The following is a 22,295-nucleotide window of genomic DNA, read 5'->3' on the forward strand; positions in this document are numbered from 1 at the left end:
CATGTATAAGCAGCGGCATTCTTATACACAGTGTAAAAGAGAAGAAAAATCGCGCTGATGTCTCAAACTGTACAAAAAGATGTCACATTTGTCAATGCGGAGAAAGCTTATCTATCAATTTTCTATTGGCAGTATATTGCTGTACAAACAGTTATTAACAATTAATTCCATAGAATTTCATAGAAGCTTCTGTAATATGATGGTGATAATGATTTATCTTAGATTGTTCAGTGTCATTTTTTTTAACAATTAAGCAGCTGTTGAATTGATATCAGTAATAAAGTTCTCCAAATTGCAAGGATAGATGACAGACTGGTTCAAAAGTAATACTAACATGTGCCAATTGTTTTGAATTAAAAATCGAAATGTTCAAACATAAGAAAAACAAACATTGTAAATTATAATGAATTTATATATTTTATTGAGTGATTTTCTTTTGATGATGACTTTCACTTCCATAAAAATAGTTGAGCCTGTGAAACTTGCACAGAAACACCAAGACCTGGCATCACCTGGTTAACAGAGATCGCGCAGTGTGCACTGAACGGCTCTATAACAAAGGAAAGATCCCCGTCAAAGTCCAACATCACGTTGGCGAGAGTCCGGTAGTCTTTTTGTCCACAAATGCTCTCGGTCGTTTGTAAGAGCTGAACAATCTTGTTCTCAATCGTCCTGAAAGATATGATAAAGTAATGTTTCAAATAAGTTAATTTGTGAAATACCTTAGGGTTGTGTTGGGAAAATATAATTAAATATTGTATGTATTAAAAAGTAAAAATCATTTATGCATGTGTACGTGTTCATTTTGTCTCACATCAAAAATTATTCATTCGATAAGTAAAATCAAACGAACTCTGTTGTACTTTTGTAGGTTAATATTTTATGAACATTTGATAACAAATAATATCCAAGTGATTTAAGAAAATCGTATTACCGACAAGGAAGCTGCTGTTGACGGTTTGCAGAGTTTGGTTCGCGTAACATACTCCGCTGGAAAGAATGGTTATTCATGCACCCTAAAAGACTTCCCAAGTCTGAAAAGAGAGAACAATGGATATAGCAAGTAACAATGTAATTTTTTTTAGATTATTTTCGCGATTAAATTTATTCATTTTGTTCGATTGAAGTGTATATTAAATTGGAATGCTTTATTCGAGTTGTAGTATGAGTGATTCAATTAGTCAAAGATTGCCTTTTCCTTACACCGAAGACAATGTTAATTACCAAAATATGTGATTGTTTTTATTCATATGAAGTGAGCACCTTTTTCATTGCGACAAAATTTAGTGGCCAGAGCGCTTGAGTTGGCAATAATAGGTGGTAAATCCAATTCACATTCCTCCAAATCAATGCTTTCATGGCAATCCCTTATTGTTCTGAAAATCCTGAAAGGAGATTGTTGAAATTGAACACATCTGATGAACTACATATAGTAAGGAGTTACATTTTCCCATAACGACGTATTTATTTTAACAATGCAACACATTTTTTTTGTATTTTAATGGCCATGGAATATTTTTGCAAATATTAAAATAAATATCTATAGTGTGATTGGGATTTTGAAAATAATACAAAGGTTTAACTCTATAAAAAATGTAATACTGTTCATGAATGCCAGTGACAACAAATAAATAAAAAAGCATCTAGTTTTTATCAACAATTTTTATAAATATTACATTCCGAATTTCCTCCATCAGTTTTGAAATCCCTACCCATTTTCGTTCCAATTTACGAACAAAAAAGATAATACTTAAACATTTATAAAATTAAACTATGATATCAACCTTATTCTAATGGTATAACATTTTTATGAAGTCAAAGATTAACATTTAGAGATATGGTATCTTTTGTTGTTTCAAGCATGTTTCAATATTTTTGCAGTGTGTGCTATACGATAATATAATGGAAAATTGAGATAAAACCAACAGAAGATATGCAAATTATGTTTTCTAACAAATACAATCTTATCTTTTAATATAACAGTAACAAACATACTTCAATATATAAAAAAGAAAAAAAAATCGAATTTCCTCTGTTTTGCTAAAAGTACAATATTGTATGAGGACAATTCCATGATATAGTAAAAGTATTGAATGTTATGTCAAAAATAATTAATTTCAATAAAATTTTGTGTGTTTAGAACAAATTTTACTCATGACATTGAACTCAAACACTGAATAAACAAGGTCGATAATTGCAATATTTTAAAAAAATTCTAAAGAAAACTTCAGCTTTAGTCCAAATAAATATAGACGTTAGATATGAATGCATAATGTTAATATACCATGGATGTTAAAAAATATATTGGTTATTAGTTTGAGAGTTTGCATTTTATAAAGGCATATGGTATTATGTTATGTTCTCAACTCATCTACTTACAAACATGCTTGTGAGAAAAAGTTTTTTGCAAAGACGAAGTTCCCACTTAATGTAATGGTGTATGGAAATTCAAAGGAAATCTTTTCTTTTGCACAATTTTCAACCATTTTAGTTGCATTTGACCAGCAATCTTCCTGATTTCGATCTGATTTACCTACGAAGTAAATAAAACAAACAAATAAACACAACAAAACAAAACAAATAAGATCAAGAAAGAAATAATGCAGATACAACCTGTCTTAAGCTTTTGTGACATCAAAATCAAAACTTATATCATTTTCCTTAGCTTGATATAAAATTGGTCGGGGACACTTCAAAATTGTGACGTACTTCCTATCGAAATAAACAATAAAATGATGAATAATTCTATAATTGTTTTATTTCTATGCAATTAACATAATGCTACTTAACAGCGTAGGCAATGAGTTAGAACGTAAACTACTACTCTGTACGCCATGATTTAGAATTCTGTTTAGGCTTTTATATTCTTGTCCTTTTCAATGTTTTTAAACAATTTTTGATAAAATATTTTTAAATTTGAAAATTCTAAACGAGTAAAAACATGTTGATTGCAACGAACTTTTATTATCGACACGTATCTCGTATTACCTTAAATTGCGAGAAAATTTTCATGTAAAATTTACCGCTTTTCTCAAACATTTTTTTTTCTTCACTTGTTTGTATTTTGTAATTTGCTCAGCCAAGTAAATACTTTTCATTGTCAGTAACATGCAACTCCTTTAGATAACCTTAAATTATGTTCAAGAATGAAAAAAAAAAAAAAAAAAAAATAAATAGATAAATTGCTAGTTTATTCTACACGATTTGTGGAGTGTTGACCAATCAATTTGTTAAGACGACCTTGCCATGTTAAACATATATTACATATCCTTTAATCAGCCATCTGAAAATAAAATCACTCAACCACATCAATACTTATATGAAAGTCGAATAACTGCACGGTCAATCATTACAAATAATACCCCTTTCTTTTCACATCCCTCAGGGAATATAATCACCGCATGATTTATTTTTGCTCAATAAAGTAAATAAAAAAACATAGCCAATATATAATTGTTTTCAAATATAAAAATAAAATTCAAACATTTACTTAAATTCAGCAAATTGTGTCTGAAATTTGAGTTACGTTTTCTTTTTTTATGAAATCAAGATCAAAATAGTTTATGTTACCAATTCAGACGTACACTTTCATCAGAAAATATACAATATAAGCATATCGTTACTTTGTAAATCGATATAATCATACCACCACGATATATTCCATAATAGCCGATAATTTGATTAAAATGATTCAAGACCAATCATGTCTTCATTGAATTTATGTAATGTTTTAATAATATATATGTTTGATATTTGATGCAAGTCAGATGCAAATGGCGGTAATTCATTTTTTGCTCAATAGAATGAAAAACATAACCAATATACCGTTATCAAATATAAAAACAAAACATTTACCCAACAACAGAAAATATTGTCTGAAATTTGATTACGTATTTATTAATGGAATCAAGTTAAAATTATTCTTTGTTACCGATTCGGACTTACCTGCATCTCCTGGATTTTCTCCTAATCCATGATCTTTATACATGGACAGACCTTGCGCTCCAGTAATCAGAAATAGGCATAGCCAAAAACGTTCCATCTTTCCGTCTGTTGTGGTGAATTTGACATCTTGCATTCTTATTTATAAACGGAGCCCTCGTTTATTTTTGTAGGATTGTAAATGAACTAGTTCATGGGCAAATTGTTAAAAGTTCAAACTTATATCTGTTTTCGAAATTTCATATGACGAACAGAAATGTCAATTCTTATTGTTAGTGATATAATTGAGGATGTGAATCATTTTCTAGTCATTGAACTTCTCTTGATCGCTAATAAAGGCCAAGTTGTGAAAGCCACAGTAAAAAGTTATTGCGACTTTACAAAATGTCGAAAGTAAACGTGCTGATTTAAACAAACACAGAATGGTATGTTTTAATTTTATTTTTACCTCAACGTATGTTAATAACATGTCTCTTAGAGTTTATGATACAAAACGGCATATAATAATATAGAATGGGTAGAAAAAAGCGAGAATCCCAGTGGCACCATCGTTCACTTGAACAACACTTCTTGAATTATTCTATTTCGAAATGTTTAAGGTTGAAACTAAAAATGTTGTTTAACCCTCATATGTTCCAAGATTTGTCAATACATTAAAAAATACATACAAAGTAAGGAACGTTTTTCGGGGGAAGGAAGTATTTTATAAGTTTCTTTTAAACTTAGAAATATTATATTAACCTCTCTCTCTCTCTCTATCTCTCTCTCTATCTCTCTCTCTCCATCTCTCTCTCAAAGATATTTTCATGTTAGTTGATAACTGTAAAAATATCACTAAATTGACACTGATGTAAGATATGTGCAATTCTTGCTGCGTTCGCCACAACGGTAGCACCGTTAAACATTTTAATTCGTTTTTTTAATGTTATTTAAAAAAATGTTTGCTGAGAGAAAAAAAAATAAGAGGGTCAGGCCTTTCTGCCCCCCTTTATACTACGTGCCTGCAATGATTATGTATACACACGACAAATGGTCTGAGCAGTTAATCAGGTTGGTAATTAATCAATCGATACAGTTTGTCTAAAATTATTTAAAAAAACAGATAGTTTTAATTGCATTATAGTTTTCAAAACTAAAAGATGAATACAATGATTAGAATAATGTGGTGGTTTCGGTTAATTTGATTATGTGTATTTGTTTATTTATCCATATATGTTATGTCTGTAAATCTATGTCTATACTTGTATGTATCAATATATCAAAGGCGCGCCTGGATCTATGATCCCGGTTGGGATCTTGTATTGTTATATATGTAGATGTATAATATGTGTATTTGTTTACACAGGATGAATGACCATCTTTAAGTTCTCCTTAAAGGTGGCTTAAAGATGCTTAAAAGTAGCTTAAAGACGGTCTTTAAGCCACCTTTATGCTACCTATATGTTTCAATGTGGCTAAAAGGTGGCTTAAAGATGGCTGCTAGGTCCTTTAAGGCGGCTTGAAAACCGTCTTTAAACCACCTTTAAGGAGAACTTATAGGTCATTAATGTCTAAACTTCTTTAAGTCACCTTTAAGCCACATTTAAGCCATTTAAAAAAAAAATCTTTATTCAATATTTATCTTAATTAACCGACAAAATGTATTAACTTTATGACAATTTAATCAGTTGTGATCAATGAACAAATACATATTCAACCTATATGTAAAAATGCATAGCCGTGCCTCTAGACAAAAACACACCTATTGTGTATGCCCTGTATATTCTGTGCTAGTTCTAGGGTTTTTCTGAGGTTTATCAAACGATAGATTTTAATTAGATATGAACAAAGAAATAAAAGAATGTCTAGACACACAACGCAGCGAGTTGAACAAGTGAATTTGATTATACCTGAACATGTACAATAGATAATAGATAAGTACAATAACTACAATAGATAAGTAAAAAAACGTATATGCTGTCACAAGTTTTAATGATTTAAAGACAGAAAAGGTGTTAGAAACGGGTTTTGCTCTAAAAAAAAAAGAAAATGAAAATTTCAAATAGCCCAATACAAGGATTGCATGTATTTAGAATGAAATACGGTACTTATTCTTCATTGAAAAAGAATATATTATACCTGAATGGAAACTGTTAGGCTAACCAGTACTTTGTTAATAAATATAAACCTGGTAGATATACGTCCTAATTTAAATTTAATTCAAAACAGATCTAGAATATCAAATGAAATGATATATGTTTAAATATTTAATTGTATTCATGTTTTTTTAAAACTGTCAATTCTATAACTAACAATATTACCAATTACCGGTGACGTCACACTGCATGTGATAATTGCAAATGATGTATACATATACTTGTACATACAATTGTATGATGTACAAGGCCGGGTATGTGATATATTTACTCTTATACATATATTTAAACAATTAACCCCTATTTCTGATCACGGGTACAGTAATTAATTAGCCTCTAGATTTTACTCTTACATACATGTATCTTTAATTTGTAGATGTTACTTTTTAAAAACCCAGATTTAGGAAATAATACTTTGAAAATGAATTACAAATGTAAATAAACTTTTGTTCACTAGACTTATCGTATACACGTACATACTAAGATTTCAACGCCTTTAGAAACCCTGACTTGCACCTGGGCACACGACACACCTGTTATGTATATCTTGTATATTCTGTGTAAGTTCCAGGGAATTTCTTAAGTTGGAAAAACAATAGACTCTAATTAGATATACATAGACGTGCACCTGGGCACACGACATGTAGATAGCAGTAGTATTTTTGAGCCAATGCTAAGTATGTTATTGCAATATGGCCAAAAGTTGAGTGCTATAGAGTTAGTAAAATGACAAATATAGTGTAGAATCTAAACTGTTGTGTATATCTTGTATATTCTGTGTTAGTTCCAGGGGTTTTCTTAAGTTGGACAAACAATAGACTCTAATTAGATATACACAAACGTGCACCTGGGCACACGACACAACTGTTGTGTATATCTTGTATATTCTGTGTAATTAGATATACACAAAAGAACAAAACTAGACAAACAAAGCAGTAATATCCTGCCCCATATAACAAAGGCAGTTGAGAGGAGAGTCTTTTCATCTTTAACATGTATCTAGCAGATGTAAAATTAGACCTAGAAATAATTAAAATTGCAAAAAAATACATACCTTAAACCGATAATAAAATTAAATGCATTTTTGGTTCATTAACATTATTTTGTTTAATAACCGGATGAACTGAGAGAGAGAGAGAATGAGAGAGAGAGAGAGAGAGAGAGAGAGAGAGAGAGAGGCTCCTGTATTTATGAGTAGCCGTATCCATTTTCATGGGATAATTTCCGTCTTCCTTTGAAGACGGTATAAAGAGTTGAAATAGTTTACAGTCTCCGGGTTGTGCACTTCCTTTCCTTTGTGATTTGTTGAAAATACATGATGTGAAAATTTACATTTATTTCATTGGTTGAAATACTGTTTGGCGCAAGGAAGACAATTTTCTGATGATCTTTTTCACGTACGACTTAACAAATTTCGTCGATTTCAAATTTTAAAAAGTGAGAAAACGAAAAAGCAATACAAATTGCGTGTAGTGGTAACCACTTTTATTATACCGAGAATCCCATGATATTCTTACGTCTCTAGTCGCTAAAATAAGGTCAGTCTCAAATCTGTCAGTTTGTTCGGTCTAAATCCAATTCTCTGTAACAATGTAAATGTTCTAGAAAGTTATATCAACGCTCAATCACTCTGTCAAATATTCATGAGTATTTCAAAATCACACTAACAAGCTACATGTAAATGGAAACAATTGTTATGGTACCATAGATTTATTAATGAGCAACTGTTATAAACACAAATATACAGATATACAAAGTTCCCGTTATCACCATCATTACCAAGTTACAACGTAAATGTAAGCCTGCCTTAAAGTTAATTGAAAGTCCAAGTAACCCAAACCTGATGCCAACCCACTTACAATGTAGCACGGACTAAACGCCTATCATGCTACACAATGGAAATTTACGGCACAATAAACAAAATACGTAGCGAGGCAATGCACGAGACAGGAAACGGAGACTGAGGCCCATCCATCTACCCGGGGGAATGAGTTGACTCGAACCTTAGAGAAGATTCTACGTCAACTGCCGGACTAAGGCAAATCCTGACTCTATATACACCGCGCTCTGGGGGTGTGTTTCTTATAACCAATCAGAACGATTATATGTATTTATAACTCGAACGAGCTTTTCCCCACATCATTATGAATAACACAGACACTTTCTTAATGATACTTAAACGAATACAACCAATCATATTTAACGCTACGTTTTGCTTAAGCTATAGACGAACATGTGCTTGACATGTGACCATACTAAATATAATCCTATCACACTATGAATGAAATTCAGCCTTTGGTTTTCAGGTCCAGCTAGTTGAAAGTAACACTCTATAATATCTATTGAAATTATTTTTTTTCTTTTAGAATTGTTTATTCAAATATTTATACAAAAATGTAAAAAAAAAATTGATGCGGTATCCCTAATATCGGTAAAGTTTTTTGCACCTCAGATAGATAAATGCAGTGGCATAACTTTGATTTTATCAAAATAATACGAGTCTACGACCCTACCAAAGATCTCTTTCACCCTATAGTTGTTCTCAACTTACAAGCTCGGGCACGCAGTTCTCAATTTTAGACACGCATGCTTAAACGACACATGGCACAAAAATGTTTGGATAAATCCACTCGCCATGCTATGTAAAGGAAGGTGACATTTATATTTAAAAAAGAGTTATACTGTCTTTGGTAATGAAGTGCTGTTTAGGGTTTGTTCTAAAGACGGTAAGCTTTTTTAAAAAAGCTAAACTTGTATATAGAGTAAATCAGTGTTCTACAGTGAGTGAGTGAACTACGACGGCCCTTTCGACACATCTCTAAAACTACCTATGAATTTATACCTGAGGGTGATCCTCGCAGTATTACCAATTTTTTATCGTCGATGCAGATACGTGCTTTAACTTAACATTGTGAAAGTTTGATATTTATATAATTTGTGTCATTGGAAAACTTACATTTATTGAAAGAAACCTCCAATCAGCGTGGACCAGGCCATGGGTCATTTACATCAACAAGGAAAACTTTCGTCTAATGCAGCCTCGATAGACCCGTGCAGCATGTGAACTTTCTACTTCAACTTAGTTCTGGTGGTTGCCGATATACCTATGCCTGACTGTAACCACGTGTTCACCTGAGGGTTTTTCAATACCACGTGCGCCCGAACCAGGCTGACCAAATAGACTTTTTCTTCATTTCATTATTTAATTTGTATATTTCTGTTTGTTTGGTTTTTTTCTTGTTGAATTTTCTGTTTAATTTTTATTCTATTTTGTTATTAAATATTTTGTTAAAAATTTTATACTTGTTCTGTTGATTTATGTAAGTTCATCATGATGCAAAATCACACATCCTCACAGAAATAAATTGTTTTGCAAGTCGCAGATGATCAAATTCCGCGCATACTTTATAAAATGGAATTATTTCAAACCGGCATTATATATATATATATATATATATATATATATATATATATATATATATATATATATATATATATATATATATATATATATATATTATATGAACTGTATCTCTATTGGTAGATGCCTAATGATACAATTAAATGCGCTCGTCCAATCTCCCAAATGAGTTTTGTAGTATTCCATCATCATTTTAATTGCACAAATGTCTTTGCTATCAACAACAAATTAATCAAGACAAAAACATATTTTTCAACCATTTGTTTATACTGATTACAAAGCGCTATACCTGTTCTAATGGAGAGATAACTCGTCTTACGAACGAAAACTTCATGTTATGTAAATCAGGCATTCATAACGAGGAGTAGGACTTTCACTGATGATATTTTAGTGTAATTTTCTTTTCGTGAATTTTAAAGTGAAGTTTATAGTGAAGTTTAATGTGAAGTTGTGATTAGCCTGGTAGCATGACACTCGGCTTTCTACAAATGTACTAAAATACTATCCAACTTTCACGAACGTATCTTGTATTTGATTTATATTGTAAACTATAAATTGTAAGGTTAAACAATTTTAAAATCCATATGGTGAATTCAGGGGAAAGCTCAATTTGTTACACTCGCTCAAGTTTACTCTGAATAAAAACTCCAAAGCAAAACAAAAAGTTGAATATTTAAGAGGTAGTACGGCGCATCTTATAAAAAAAAACCGACTTAAAAATGTTTTTGGATCGAGTTCGGTATTTTTGTACTACTCATAAATGTATATACTTTCAGAAAAAAAAAATCCATGAAATAAATCTAATTATTTCATTTAAATTAATGAATTAAGAATAACTCATACATATTTACATCGCAACGTGATACGGGGTTCAGCCTTTTATACTATTATGCATATTTACTGTAAATAATTCATATGCAAGGCTCGCGAATATTCTCCTTGACATGTTTCGCCCCTGAAAATGTGTTCGGGATGTTTTCCTTATCGTTGCTAAGTATGTAATAAATCCAAATGTGTTCGAATGAAAGTTCTCGAGACTTCCCCGAGATTTGTTCAGTTCCTGTAAAATTTTAGTGGAAGTATAAGTGTTCGGATAATATTCTCAAAATCGTAAGTTCTGGTCGTTTTTCATATCATATCCTACTTTGATTTATGTTAAAACATGAAAATCTATAAGGTGCATGTCTTATTTCATCATCTAGCGATTAAATGAAATAAACGATAATTTTCAGAACAGAGTTACCTTTCGTTTTCAACAACGTTACACGTGGCTGAAATTATAAACATTAGGTTGCCTAAAAAATCATGGCCTTGTTTGATGCTTTTGGTGTGTAATAACATGATTTTAAAAAAAAGAATGTGTGTTTGTTTTGTATAAAAACTTACTATATCGAGTCATTTTCAAGAAACATTCTACATAAGATAGTAAACCCAGATAGCATGTCTTCATTGGGCCAACGTTGGCCCAACAAAGCCCGTTCTGTTGGGCCAACGTTGGTAGTCTTTGTTGGGCCAATGTAATTTTTCTAATCGGCCCAACAATGGCCCAATTTGTTAGGTCAACAATTGCCCTACGTAAGAAATATATGACACATACCAATAACCAACAGTGGATCAACGTTGGTGTAGCTATTAAATATCTATCCGCAAAAATTAATGCCCCACTAGAATTCGATCATATTATCGAATCCCCAAACTTTTGGCCTGAAGGCGTACGCTGTAGAAAGTGGATAAGCAATCGAGAATGGGAGCAAAAATGTGCTACACAGCGCGCTTCTGAGGACTGGAGCACTGAATACGACGAAATATAGAATATCAAAATGAGCATAATAAAAACCATTGTCCTTAGTTTACTGCTGCTAGCACTCTCATTTCATTTAGCAATAGCGATTCCAACAACATCCTCACTGCTCAAAATCGTAACGTGGAATGTTAGAGGCATCATCTCATCCACTTTACCGGTCTGTGCGTTACTGGATAAAACTCAATGTGACATTGCAATATTTTCCGAACACAAACTTAATAAATACTCAACAACCTATTTTGACAGTATTCATCCCCATTATTTCAGTGTTGTTAAACTTCACTCAGATTCGACTTACAACCATCCATATCCAGAACTAATTCACGGTAAAGGTGGTGTATCTCTTTTATTTAGAAAGAATCTTCGATTTTCCGTAAAAGAAATTGAAGGAATTCAAACGGACTGCATTGTGGGTGCTAAGATTATACTTAAAAATAGCCCCCCTCTCTATCTATTCGGCGTATATCTCCCAGCTGATAGTGACATAACTTATTATCAATGCACCGTTGATATAATGCACAGTTTATATGATCACTACTCCCAGTATGGACAAGTTATCTTTGCTGGCGACTTCAACGCTAGTCTGCTTCGTGAGTTACATACAAACAATATCAAGTCAGCCATCCTTTGCAAGTTTGTAGAGCGATGCAATTTTCTGACCCCCCTTGTTGACTTTTCTGTTTCTGGTCAGTCGTTCTCATTTATTCCCAAACAAACTATGTTAGACTACATATTGCTCAGCCAGGACACATGTATAGCTAAATGCCACTACGAAATTCTTGAAGAAGGATCCATATCTTCAACATCCGACCACCTACCCGTCGTGTGCAACTTAGAAATACATACCAAAAGAACAAACTTGCAAGACTCTTGTTCTGTACTTCCAGCATGGCACAAAGCGAGTAGTGAAACCATTTTGGAATATAAATTACGCACCAACGTCGAGTTACAAAAGCTAATCGATGTCAACATTGCGTCAAATGACGACATTAAAGTATACAATGAAACATTGATAGATATTCTATCTACTTCAGCTTCATCTTGTATTCCTTCATCGCGAACTAGCCCATATACAAAGCCTGGCTGGACAAAAGCTGTTAAAGAACTCCATGCAACAGAACGAGCAATGCGTCGAAAATGGATGCAAGAAGGCAGACCAAGAGGCTGGCAACACGATACCTACCGTAATTACAAACGCGCCAAACGTGCTTTCAGAAATGCTCACGATAAGGAATATGAAATCTTTATTCAGTCTGTCTATCGCGAAATAGACGAAGCCGCTGAACTTGACCTGCGACTTTTTTGGAGACTCATTAAGCAAAGACGTCCAAGATCTTCTCGATTTTATCCTGAAATCTGTGATGCAGCCGGAGAAAGCCACACAGAACCAAATGAAATTGCTAATGCATTTGCAGACTTTTATGAAAACATTTACCGTTTTAGCGAAAGCGACTCTTTTGATAACGACTTTAAACATGTAATTCATTCCATGTATGATCAAATCAAAATAAATTCTGTTGACAAAGATCACATATTTCAAATCTCAAGTGATGATGTCATCACTGCCATATCCTCTTTAAAACAAAGGAAAGCGCCAGGAGCCGACAATATCACAAACGAACATATCTTATATTCTGACAATCTCATTGTTGAATGTCTATGCAAACTGTACAATGCAATTATTAACATCGGCTACGTCCCACCTCAATGGAAACGAGGTCTTATCGTTCCGATTCATAAAGGAGGCTCTAAGCCTAAAAACTCTTGTAACAGCTACCGTCCAGTAGCCTTACTACCAAGTATTTTCAAAATATTTGAAAAAGTGTTATCAATCAGAATATCCTCTCTGTCCTTATGTAAACCGTTTCCAAACTTACAACAACAAGGCTTTCAGAAAGAACTAGGTTGCCTCACTGCCTCATTTAACCTCCATGAAACACTGTATCACAACTTAGAAATGGGTAGTAACGTTTACATAAGCTTTCTAGACACAAGCAAAGCATTTGATACGGTATGGAGGAAAGGTCTCATGTGTAAATTGCATAAGCTTAACATTAGAGGAAAGATATGGAACATCATTGATGACTGTCATCAGAACACCGAGAGTGCAGTTATAGTCAACCAAACTAAATCACGCTGGTTTCCAGTCCAACAAGGCGTCAGACAGGGAGGCGTGTTGTCTTCCTTCCTATACCTAGTATTCATCAATGACCTGCTAGACGAACTTCAATTAGTACATTCTAACCACCCAATAATATTTGACAAAAATTACCATTCACCAGCCCTTGCAGACGACATAGCCTGCATCGCATTATCTCCAAGCGCTCTACAATCTATGCTTGACACTGCCTCTACATATGCATCCAAATGGCGATTTGAATACAACGCATCCAAATCATCCATTCTCTCATTCCGCGCTAAAAAACAGAAACCACCTGCAGAAGTAGACATTTACTTAGGACAATCCAAAATTCAATGTGGAATAGATTATGAACATTTAGGTATACCCATCAATTCAAATACAAAATCGAAATCTCGAATTTCAAACGCATGCTCCAAAGGATGGAAATCCTTCTACGCTTTGTCCGATCTACATATTTCTCGTATTAACCCCGCGACGATGGCTCACCTCTACCGGTCAGTAGTATTACCATCTGTCCTCTACGGGTGTGAAACCTGGAACCACATGACTAAAGAAGACGTAAGACGTCTTAACTCTCTCCAACACGGAATCTGCAAGCAGATCTTTAACCTACCAAAACCTACCAGATCAGATATAGTCGAGCAATACATGAACATTCTACCAATCAAGGCAGAAATTGATACTAGAAAACTCCTCTTTTTAGGAAGACTTTGCCGGATGAACACTGAATTCCTTCCCAAAAAGATCTTTACCTCACGCCTGTTCTCCTTCCTGTACAACCTAAGTGAGACCCAGATGGGCTTTATTCCTGACGTCCTACAACTTCTCCAGACCTATCAACTTACAGATTACCTGAATACATGGCTTTCGGATGGATCATTCCCGTCAAAATCCGCCTGGAAATCGACGGTACGCTCATCTGTCTATACGCACCAAACTCTACAACGAATCGAACGAACAGCATACGATCCGGACTTCTTTCGCTTTAATGCTGTTTTCAGCACCTCTAATCCATTTATTATGTGGCAATACATCAATTCATATAGTGAAATTCAAAACCTCAAATTTACTTTCAAACTCATAGCTTCCAAACCTCTACAGACTTCGATAGCTTGTGTGTTGTGTGGACATTTTGTTACCGACGTATTTTCGCACGCTACCATCTCTTGTCCGGCATTAACAATACAGCATTCCAATTGGTGGAACTCGTTGACAAGGTCTTTTACCGTACACCTGGAAGCGGAACTCAGCGGCCTTCCGGAAGACGACCTTTTCCTAATACTCCTAGGAAAACAAACACTGACAGCTCTTTCTCAAGCGGAGGAAATAGAGTTTAGGAAATTGAACTCAAGACATGTTGTGACTTCTTGCGCGGTCTATAACAGACTCCTTGGGTAGCTCAATTCACAGCTCCCACCCCATCAACTTATTTAAAACTTTCTTACATTCAAAATATATGTAAATAATCTCATCCCTACATGTAATTTCATTCCTTATCACTACTTATATGTACATACATATCTTCATTTTATAATTTTGACTCGTTGACTGTAATTTACTTGTTGTTTGTATTATTCTATAATCTCCATAATGGAGGAAATAAAAGATGAATGAATGAATGAATTGGTAGATGCCTAATGATACAATTAAATGCGCTCGTCCAGTCTCCCAAATGAGTTTTGTAGTATTCCATCATCATTTTAATTGCACAAATGTCTTTGCTATCAACAACAAATTAATCAAGACAAAAACATATTTTTCAACCATTTGTTTATACTGATTACAAAGCGCTATACCTGTTCTAATGGAGAGATAACTCGTCTTACGAACGAAAACTTCATGTTATGTAAATCAGGCATTCATAACGAGGAGTAGGACTTTCACTGATGATATTTTAGTGTAATTTTCTTTTCGTGAATTTTAAAGTGAAGTTTATAGTGAAGTTTATAGTGAAGTTGTGATTAGCCTGGTAGCATGACACTCGGCTTTCTACAAATGTACTAAAATACTATCCAACTTTCACGAACGTATCTTGTATTTGATTTATATTGTAAACTATAAATTGTAAGGTTAAACAATTTTAAAATCCATATGGTGAATTCAGGGGAAAGCTCAATTTGTTACACTCGCTCAAGTTTACTCTGAATAAAAACTCCAAAGCAAAACAAAAAGTTGAATATTTAAGAGGTAGTACGGCGCATCTTATAAAAAAAAACCGACTTAAAAATGTTTTTGGATCGAGTTCGGTATTTTTGTACTACTCATAAATGTATATACTTTCAGAAAAAAAAAATATCCATGAAATAAATCTAATCATTTCATTTAAATTAATGAATTAAGAATAACTCATACATATTTACATCGCAACGTGATACGGGGTTCAGCCTTTTATACTATTATGCATATTTACTGTAAATAATTCATATGCAAGGCTCGCGAATATTCTCCTTGACATGTTTCGCCCCTGAAAATGTGTTCGGGATGTTTTCCTTATCGTTGCTAAGTATGTAATAAATCCAAATGTGTTCGAATGAAAGTTCTCGAGACTTCCCCGAGATTTGTTCAGTTCCTGTAAAATTTTAGTGGAAGTATAAGTGTTCGGATAATATTCTCAAAATCGTAAGTTCTGGTCGTTTTTCATATCATATCCTACTTTGATTTATGTTAAAACATGAAAATCTATAAGGTGCATGTCTTATTTCATCATCTAGCGATTAAATGAAATAAACGATAATTTTCAGAACAGAGTTACCTTTCGTTTTCAACAACGTTACACGTGGCTGAAATTATAAACATTAGGTTGCCTAAAAAATCATGGCCTTGTTTGATGCTTTTGGTGTGTAATAACATGATTTAAAAAAAAAGAATGTGTGTTTGTTTTGTATAAAAACTTACTATATCGAGTCATTTTCAAGAAACATTCTACATAAGATAGTAAACCCAGATAGCATGTCTTCATTGGGCCAACGTTGGCCCAACAAAGCCCGTTCTGTTGGGCCAACGTTGGTAGTCTTTGTTGGGCCAATGTAATTTTTCTAATCGGCCCAACAATGGCCCAATTTGTTGGGTCAACAATTGCCCTACGTAAGAAATATATGACACATACCAATAACCAACAGTGGATCAACGTTGGTGTAGCTATTAAATATCTTGTTTGATGTTGGCCCAACGTTGGCCCAACGTAATCTCTTATATGTTGGTAATGCATTGGCTTACATTTCAATTTGGTTCCTGTTCTGTAAAATTTTCTAGCAAATAACTGGTCAACACTTAGGTTATCTCATTTTCTTCAGCTGACGGTATTATTGATTTTGTTTAAAATATTTTTCCACATCCCAATCAATTTAAAAATTGATATTTCAATACTATAACCTAGCTCAAATAGCATGAAAGTAAAACTTATTAAAAATAAATAAAACATTTGAATGAAATATAAACTTTATTCATAAATGAAATGGAGTATTAATGGCTTTTTGATTTTCAGTCTGATTCATCAGCCTCGGCCTCAGTTCTGTCATTTTCTTTCTTTTTTCTGCGCGTCGGCGGAATATCTCAACAAGTACTTGATCACTTTTTTCAATATTGGCCTCTGTTGCATGCGCACAAAATCTGTTTTTCCTCACAGCCTCTGTAAGAGATTATTAATTAAGTAATACACCATATCCCTGATAAATTCTAAACCAAATGGCGTACTGGAAATATATGTGAAACAACAAACTCATTATGTAATTTATTTAAATAGAATATTTAAAAGGATACATAATTATACACAATATGATTTAAAACGGAACACGATTTTTAAGAATAAAAAAAAACAAAGCAAAGCAGACCAACTCCATTTGATAGCATTACCACAATTTAAAAAAACAACTTCCGTTTGTCCATGGAAAACTGAGGAGAACTTACTTTGCACAATGGGTTTCAACTTAAGGGCTAAGAACTCTCTTTTCTTGTCCCTTTTCTTCCAGTTTAGTTGCTGTGCAAGGTCATTGGTCAGTAAAAAGGAGAGGAGCCGTCTCACACGGGACTGAAAAGAGTCTCCTCCTATTGCAGTTAGATTTGGCAGCTTTAATAAAATGTTTAGTTATTATTTCAGTGTGACTAAATATTTTATAAATATGAAAATGCAAGCATATGAGGACAATATATCTTTAACAATTGTGATAAAAAAAAACCAAATTCATAACTATAGGTGACAAACCAATGCTGAACTACCCCCCACTGTCTTCTAATTGCTCTTCCAAAGCATCCAAGTTGTCCATTGTCTTCAATGGAAAATCAATTCCAAGGTCCAAAGTTTGATCTGTCTCTGCCACGGGAGCTGCAACCTCAACTTTTGCCTGAATATTCTGCAAAAGTTTGTGTTGAAACGGACCTGCCGTTTTATTTCTTCAATTATAGAAATAATCTTGATGTCTGTGGCTAGAAAGACAAATATAGGAAAATCTTATTAAAAATGATTTTATCTAGATCTTACCTTAAATATTACCTTTGATAATGATGAATGTGTGCAACAAAGATGGGTTTAAAAACTAACCTAATACTCTTGGCGTTGTGGACACCTCAGGTGTTGCCCGGGGTGATGCAGCTGTCACTGTAGCTGATGAGGGTGAACTGATCAGTCTTGACGGATGCATCCTTCTTTCTGGCTCATTTTGTTTTGGCAAAGATAATGATGATGGAGATGGTTGAGGAGTCACTGGTTGGGGTAGTTCGGGAAGGGGTGGAAGATCCAGTAAGGATTTAATATTTTCCCTGGGGATCTTCTTAACTTTTTCAGTTGTGTTGAGTTGTCATTCTCTTCATCCTCTGATGAAGATACATTGTTGTATTTTGGATTGGGTCTGCAATTAACATAAGAGTTTATATAATATATTCAACATTTACAATAAAACATTTATCTTACCAGATTCATAGAGCACTCTGATATCCAAGCACATGTAGTCTGCCCCTGGTTTTAAACACTGCTTTATTGCGCTTTGAACCTTTGTCATGTTTCTCCACATTGGCCAGTCAGCTTTTTTTCTGTTTTCTGTCAGCCATGCACTTGGTATGACCTCTACTTCTAGGCCATCCGTGAATTCAACCACAGCATACATAGACTCATCATGGATATATGCATATATACATATCTATATATAGTAAATGACAATACATAAACATATAAATGCTCATGTTGAGTTCCAAAGTTAATCTAACATATTGATAAACACTTTTTGTGACCTTGGTTTTAGGCATCCCAATTCATTTCTTCTCACCGAATGTTACTCGTAAATGGAATTGCTAGAAACTTTTTTTTATATGGAAGCAATACACATTTTGATTGTATTCGGTTCAGTTTTGAGAAACTGACCTGCATTTCTAAATCATGCATCGTCTGAATTCCAAGTAAATTTGATGAGACAGGTGTACCATAACAGTCTTCAGTATTCCTGAATGTCCGATACACAATGGAAACATCGGCATCTTTTACTATCAAATTTTACACAACCACAATCTTTCCATTCACACAAAAACAACTAGCTTTAGCATTAAGTTTTATACTGTAATTGTCAGTTTCCAATGACCTGTACTGGATGCCATTTGCTAGAACATCAGGTTTTGCATGCTCTCTTTTAAAAATTGGATATTCCTTATCTTTTTTGTTGGACGGATTCATGTAACCTTGTTCAGAAAGTCGACGTATTATCTGCTGCAATGCAAAAGATGGTTTACGAACCATGCATTTCAGCTTTCCTAAGAAATTGTCAACACTGCCATATTTAACAGCATCATTTGATAAATGAATAAGGTTTTGCACATTATAAACCATCATATCATTGTCATACAACTGAGCAAAGTGATAAACAAAGGCAACAAGAAGGTCATGTGCATAGGCATTGTATACATTGCATAAACTTTCATTCAACAACATGTGCATGGCAACACTGAGGAGCAACAATTTTTTGTATATGTTGGGATGTACAGCATTCATAAAGACTATGGGCCAGTGTGCAATAAGAACTGTGTAAACTCTGTTGCCTCCCAGCGGTCAATAACATCTGAGGAACGGGGGTTTGCGAGACAATTCACATGGAATATATTTTTAGAGAGCAATGAATCGGATATTTGATTAAATGATGTATCAGTTCTTAAAGGTGCATTAGTTTCGGGAAAAGTAATTGTGCCAACATGAACAACAGACTGGGTACACTTATCACATCCTGAATACCCGGAATGACCCTTGATACACTTAACAAATCTCTTGCAGGTGCAACACAGATTATGGAATCTAATTTCACTTTGAAATGTTTGTGATTTAGGTCAAAACCATTGTCAGTTAGTGCTTGCTTTAAATTCCCCAATGACTTTTTGCAAATAATCATTCAAATTACTTGGTTTGCTTTGCCCAGAAAAAATACCAATTATTAAAGGTGTTTCGTCACATGCTTTTTTAACTTTGCCAAGAAGCGGCCAAAACTGATCATTTGTACTCTTGAAAAGTGGTAAGCCATCAATATTTATTTGAAGAGAAAAGCTGAATCCGTCATCAAGTATATGTAACTGTGACTCAGCTCTCTGTGACAAATATGACAAAATACCAAAATGATAATATTGCCCTCCTGCTAAATCTGACACATCATAGGTCAATTGAGTATGAAGGAGAGTGATTGGATCTTTGGGAAATGTGCGGAAATACTGTCTCAAAAGAGGAAATAAATATAATAATGCGTTATTGTTATCTGAAAGCTTGTGGCCCACTTCCCAAGCTTTTGGGAGAGAGGTTTTTCCTCTTCGAGATCAGAGTCACTTTCATCATCTGTTTCACTACACACATTCTGAGGATGAAACATATTTTCAAGATTATCACCTTCTTCAGGCTCACAATTTTCATTTGCACCCTTTTCTGTAATGTCGGTCATGTCATTATCACTATTATAAGTTATGTCACTTTCGTCAATCCCACTAGTATGTACCATGCCAGTATCCTGGGCACTAGCACCCCCTGAATAATGTACATGACTTTGCCCTTCTACACCCCCAGTTTGAAATGAGTCCTGTGACTCGTCAGATTGGTTTTGTAAGTCAGACAAGTGATCTGAAATTTGTGAGAGCATTCCTCTCCTAAGAGTCCAGTATGATTCAATTTAATCAGACATTTTTGCTTAAATAAAAGGTCATTCAATTGCCAAATCTCAGATACTGTTAAAAGTTAATGATACGTTTGTATTTAGGACAGGTCTATGTTTTGCAAATAATCTGTAAAAAAATGTTAGTATATTTAAATATGAGCGTCATAAATCGATTAGAATGTAATTACTTGAATATTATACATGTACGTGTGTGAATCCGATTACTAGTATAAAACTGAACATAAATACCCTTAAACGTTGTACGTCTATTAAGCTTATATAGCTATATCCTATCTAACAAAGTAATTCACTGCAATATTAAATTGTTATACAGTAATAAATTACATGCTACATTGTGTATATACTTATACTTTAGAGTTACACAAAATATATTTAAATGCATACTTACAGGCACTGAAAACTAAATGTGATTTCTTTGTCTAAAGAACACGAGGTTGTGGTCACTGACTGAAGTTGTCAATTATCATTATATGAAATACAGAGAAATCAAAGATATATTCAGTTTCAAGAGTCTCTAGTGACATTTTACGCCTGTATTGTTTTATAATTTGGACGAGAGATAAAGGTAAAATTGACAGGTTGCTTGAGTAAACATGACATTATGTAGTTTATTGTAACGTCATATTGATCAGGGGGATTTTCATTCAATCGATCGCTAAGAGCGTTGCAAACATTTTTAAGATTATTGTTTTCTCGTTTATTTTAAACTGAAAAAGAGAAGAAATACAAGTTTTGAAACGGTCCTTCTTAAATTCTTCTTCGATTTTTTGTTACGTTTTGATCGAATTTGGTATATCTTTAGTAGAAGTGAATTTGGTCCGTCTTCCTTAAGCAACACTGTTTATTATCAAAGTACTGAGAGTACTGAAAGACGGGGTCTTGAAAGTTTGAATTTATAATTGTCCACGTTTTCCTCGAATATGTTCCAAAAATTATGAGTGTGAATTAGTTGTTTCAATCTAGTATGTTGAAATTCGGGTTTTTGCAATTGCCTGATACTTTGTCTAAATTTTACTAAATCCCGACCGGGACTGTTAAGAAAAAATCCCGAAGGAAAAATTCTAAAAACTACAACTAACCGGGAAAATCAAAACAACAATATCTAGGTAGATAATTTAAATTATCATTTTTTAAATTTGTGATCCAAGGGAAAATCCACAAGTCAGACGGATCTGTTATACAATGTTTATGAAACAAGAGGCCCATGGGGCCACATCGCTCACCTGAGCAACAATGGGCGTTCAAAAGATATTGTGCCATATAAGAAAATTCTACGCAAGGTATAAAACTAAACATTTGGTAGAGGTATACTGTTAAGTTGTTAACTTCCAAATCCCTATATTATCGTTCTGCCCCCCCCCCCACTTTGTAAAGCGATCAAAATATATGAGTGCATATAGTTACATTTTTTTCATCAACTACTCAGTACTTACTAGTTATTGTTTTAAAAAAAAATAATAGTTATTGTTTTTTTATTTTAAAAACCCTACATGTATAGATGTGAAGAAGAAAATTGTACCTCAATGTGCTCAATTTCTCAAATTAAAAACATTCAAAAATTTTATTTGTCTTCTCCATTACAATTAAATGACTGTTATTTACTTCGCGTACAAACCAGGATAATTTTCCGCTGTGATATTCTTAGGAATAGCGATAATTACTTTATCCCCGCAACAGAAATGTGTCAGAAATATGTTTTAAAGATGTCGTTTTTATT

At 33.6% G+C, this 22,295-nt stretch overlaps 1 protein-coding gene and 1 pseudogene across 1 annotated transcript; both read right to left on the reverse strand.

Annotated features, from left to right (window-relative positions):
* Positions 1-434: 434 nt before the first annotated feature.
* Positions 435-4,078, reverse strand: LOC128162541 (uncharacterized). Its single transcript, XM_052825772.1, has 5 exons — positions 3,946-4,078; positions 2,380-2,533; positions 1,264-1,385; positions 935-1,034; positions 435-672 (listed from the first exon to the last, which is right to left on the reverse strand). Exons 1-5 carry the CDS (start codon positions 4,076-4,078, stop codon positions 450-452), a joined length of 732 nt encoding a protein of 243 aa, XP_052681732.1. The 3' UTR covers positions 435-449.
* Positions 4,079-16,888: 12,810 nt separating this feature from the next.
* Positions 16,889-20,542, reverse strand: LOC128162341 (uncharacterized; annotated as a pseudogene).
* Positions 20,543-22,295: the final 1,753 nt, after the last annotated feature.

The sequence above is a fragment of the Crassostrea angulata genome, chromosome 9 (assembly GCF_025612915.1).
Source record: "Crassostrea angulata isolate pt1a10 chromosome 9, ASM2561291v2, whole genome shotgun sequence".
NCBI lineage: Eukaryota > Metazoa > Mollusca > Bivalvia > Ostreida > Ostreidae > Magallana > Magallana angulata.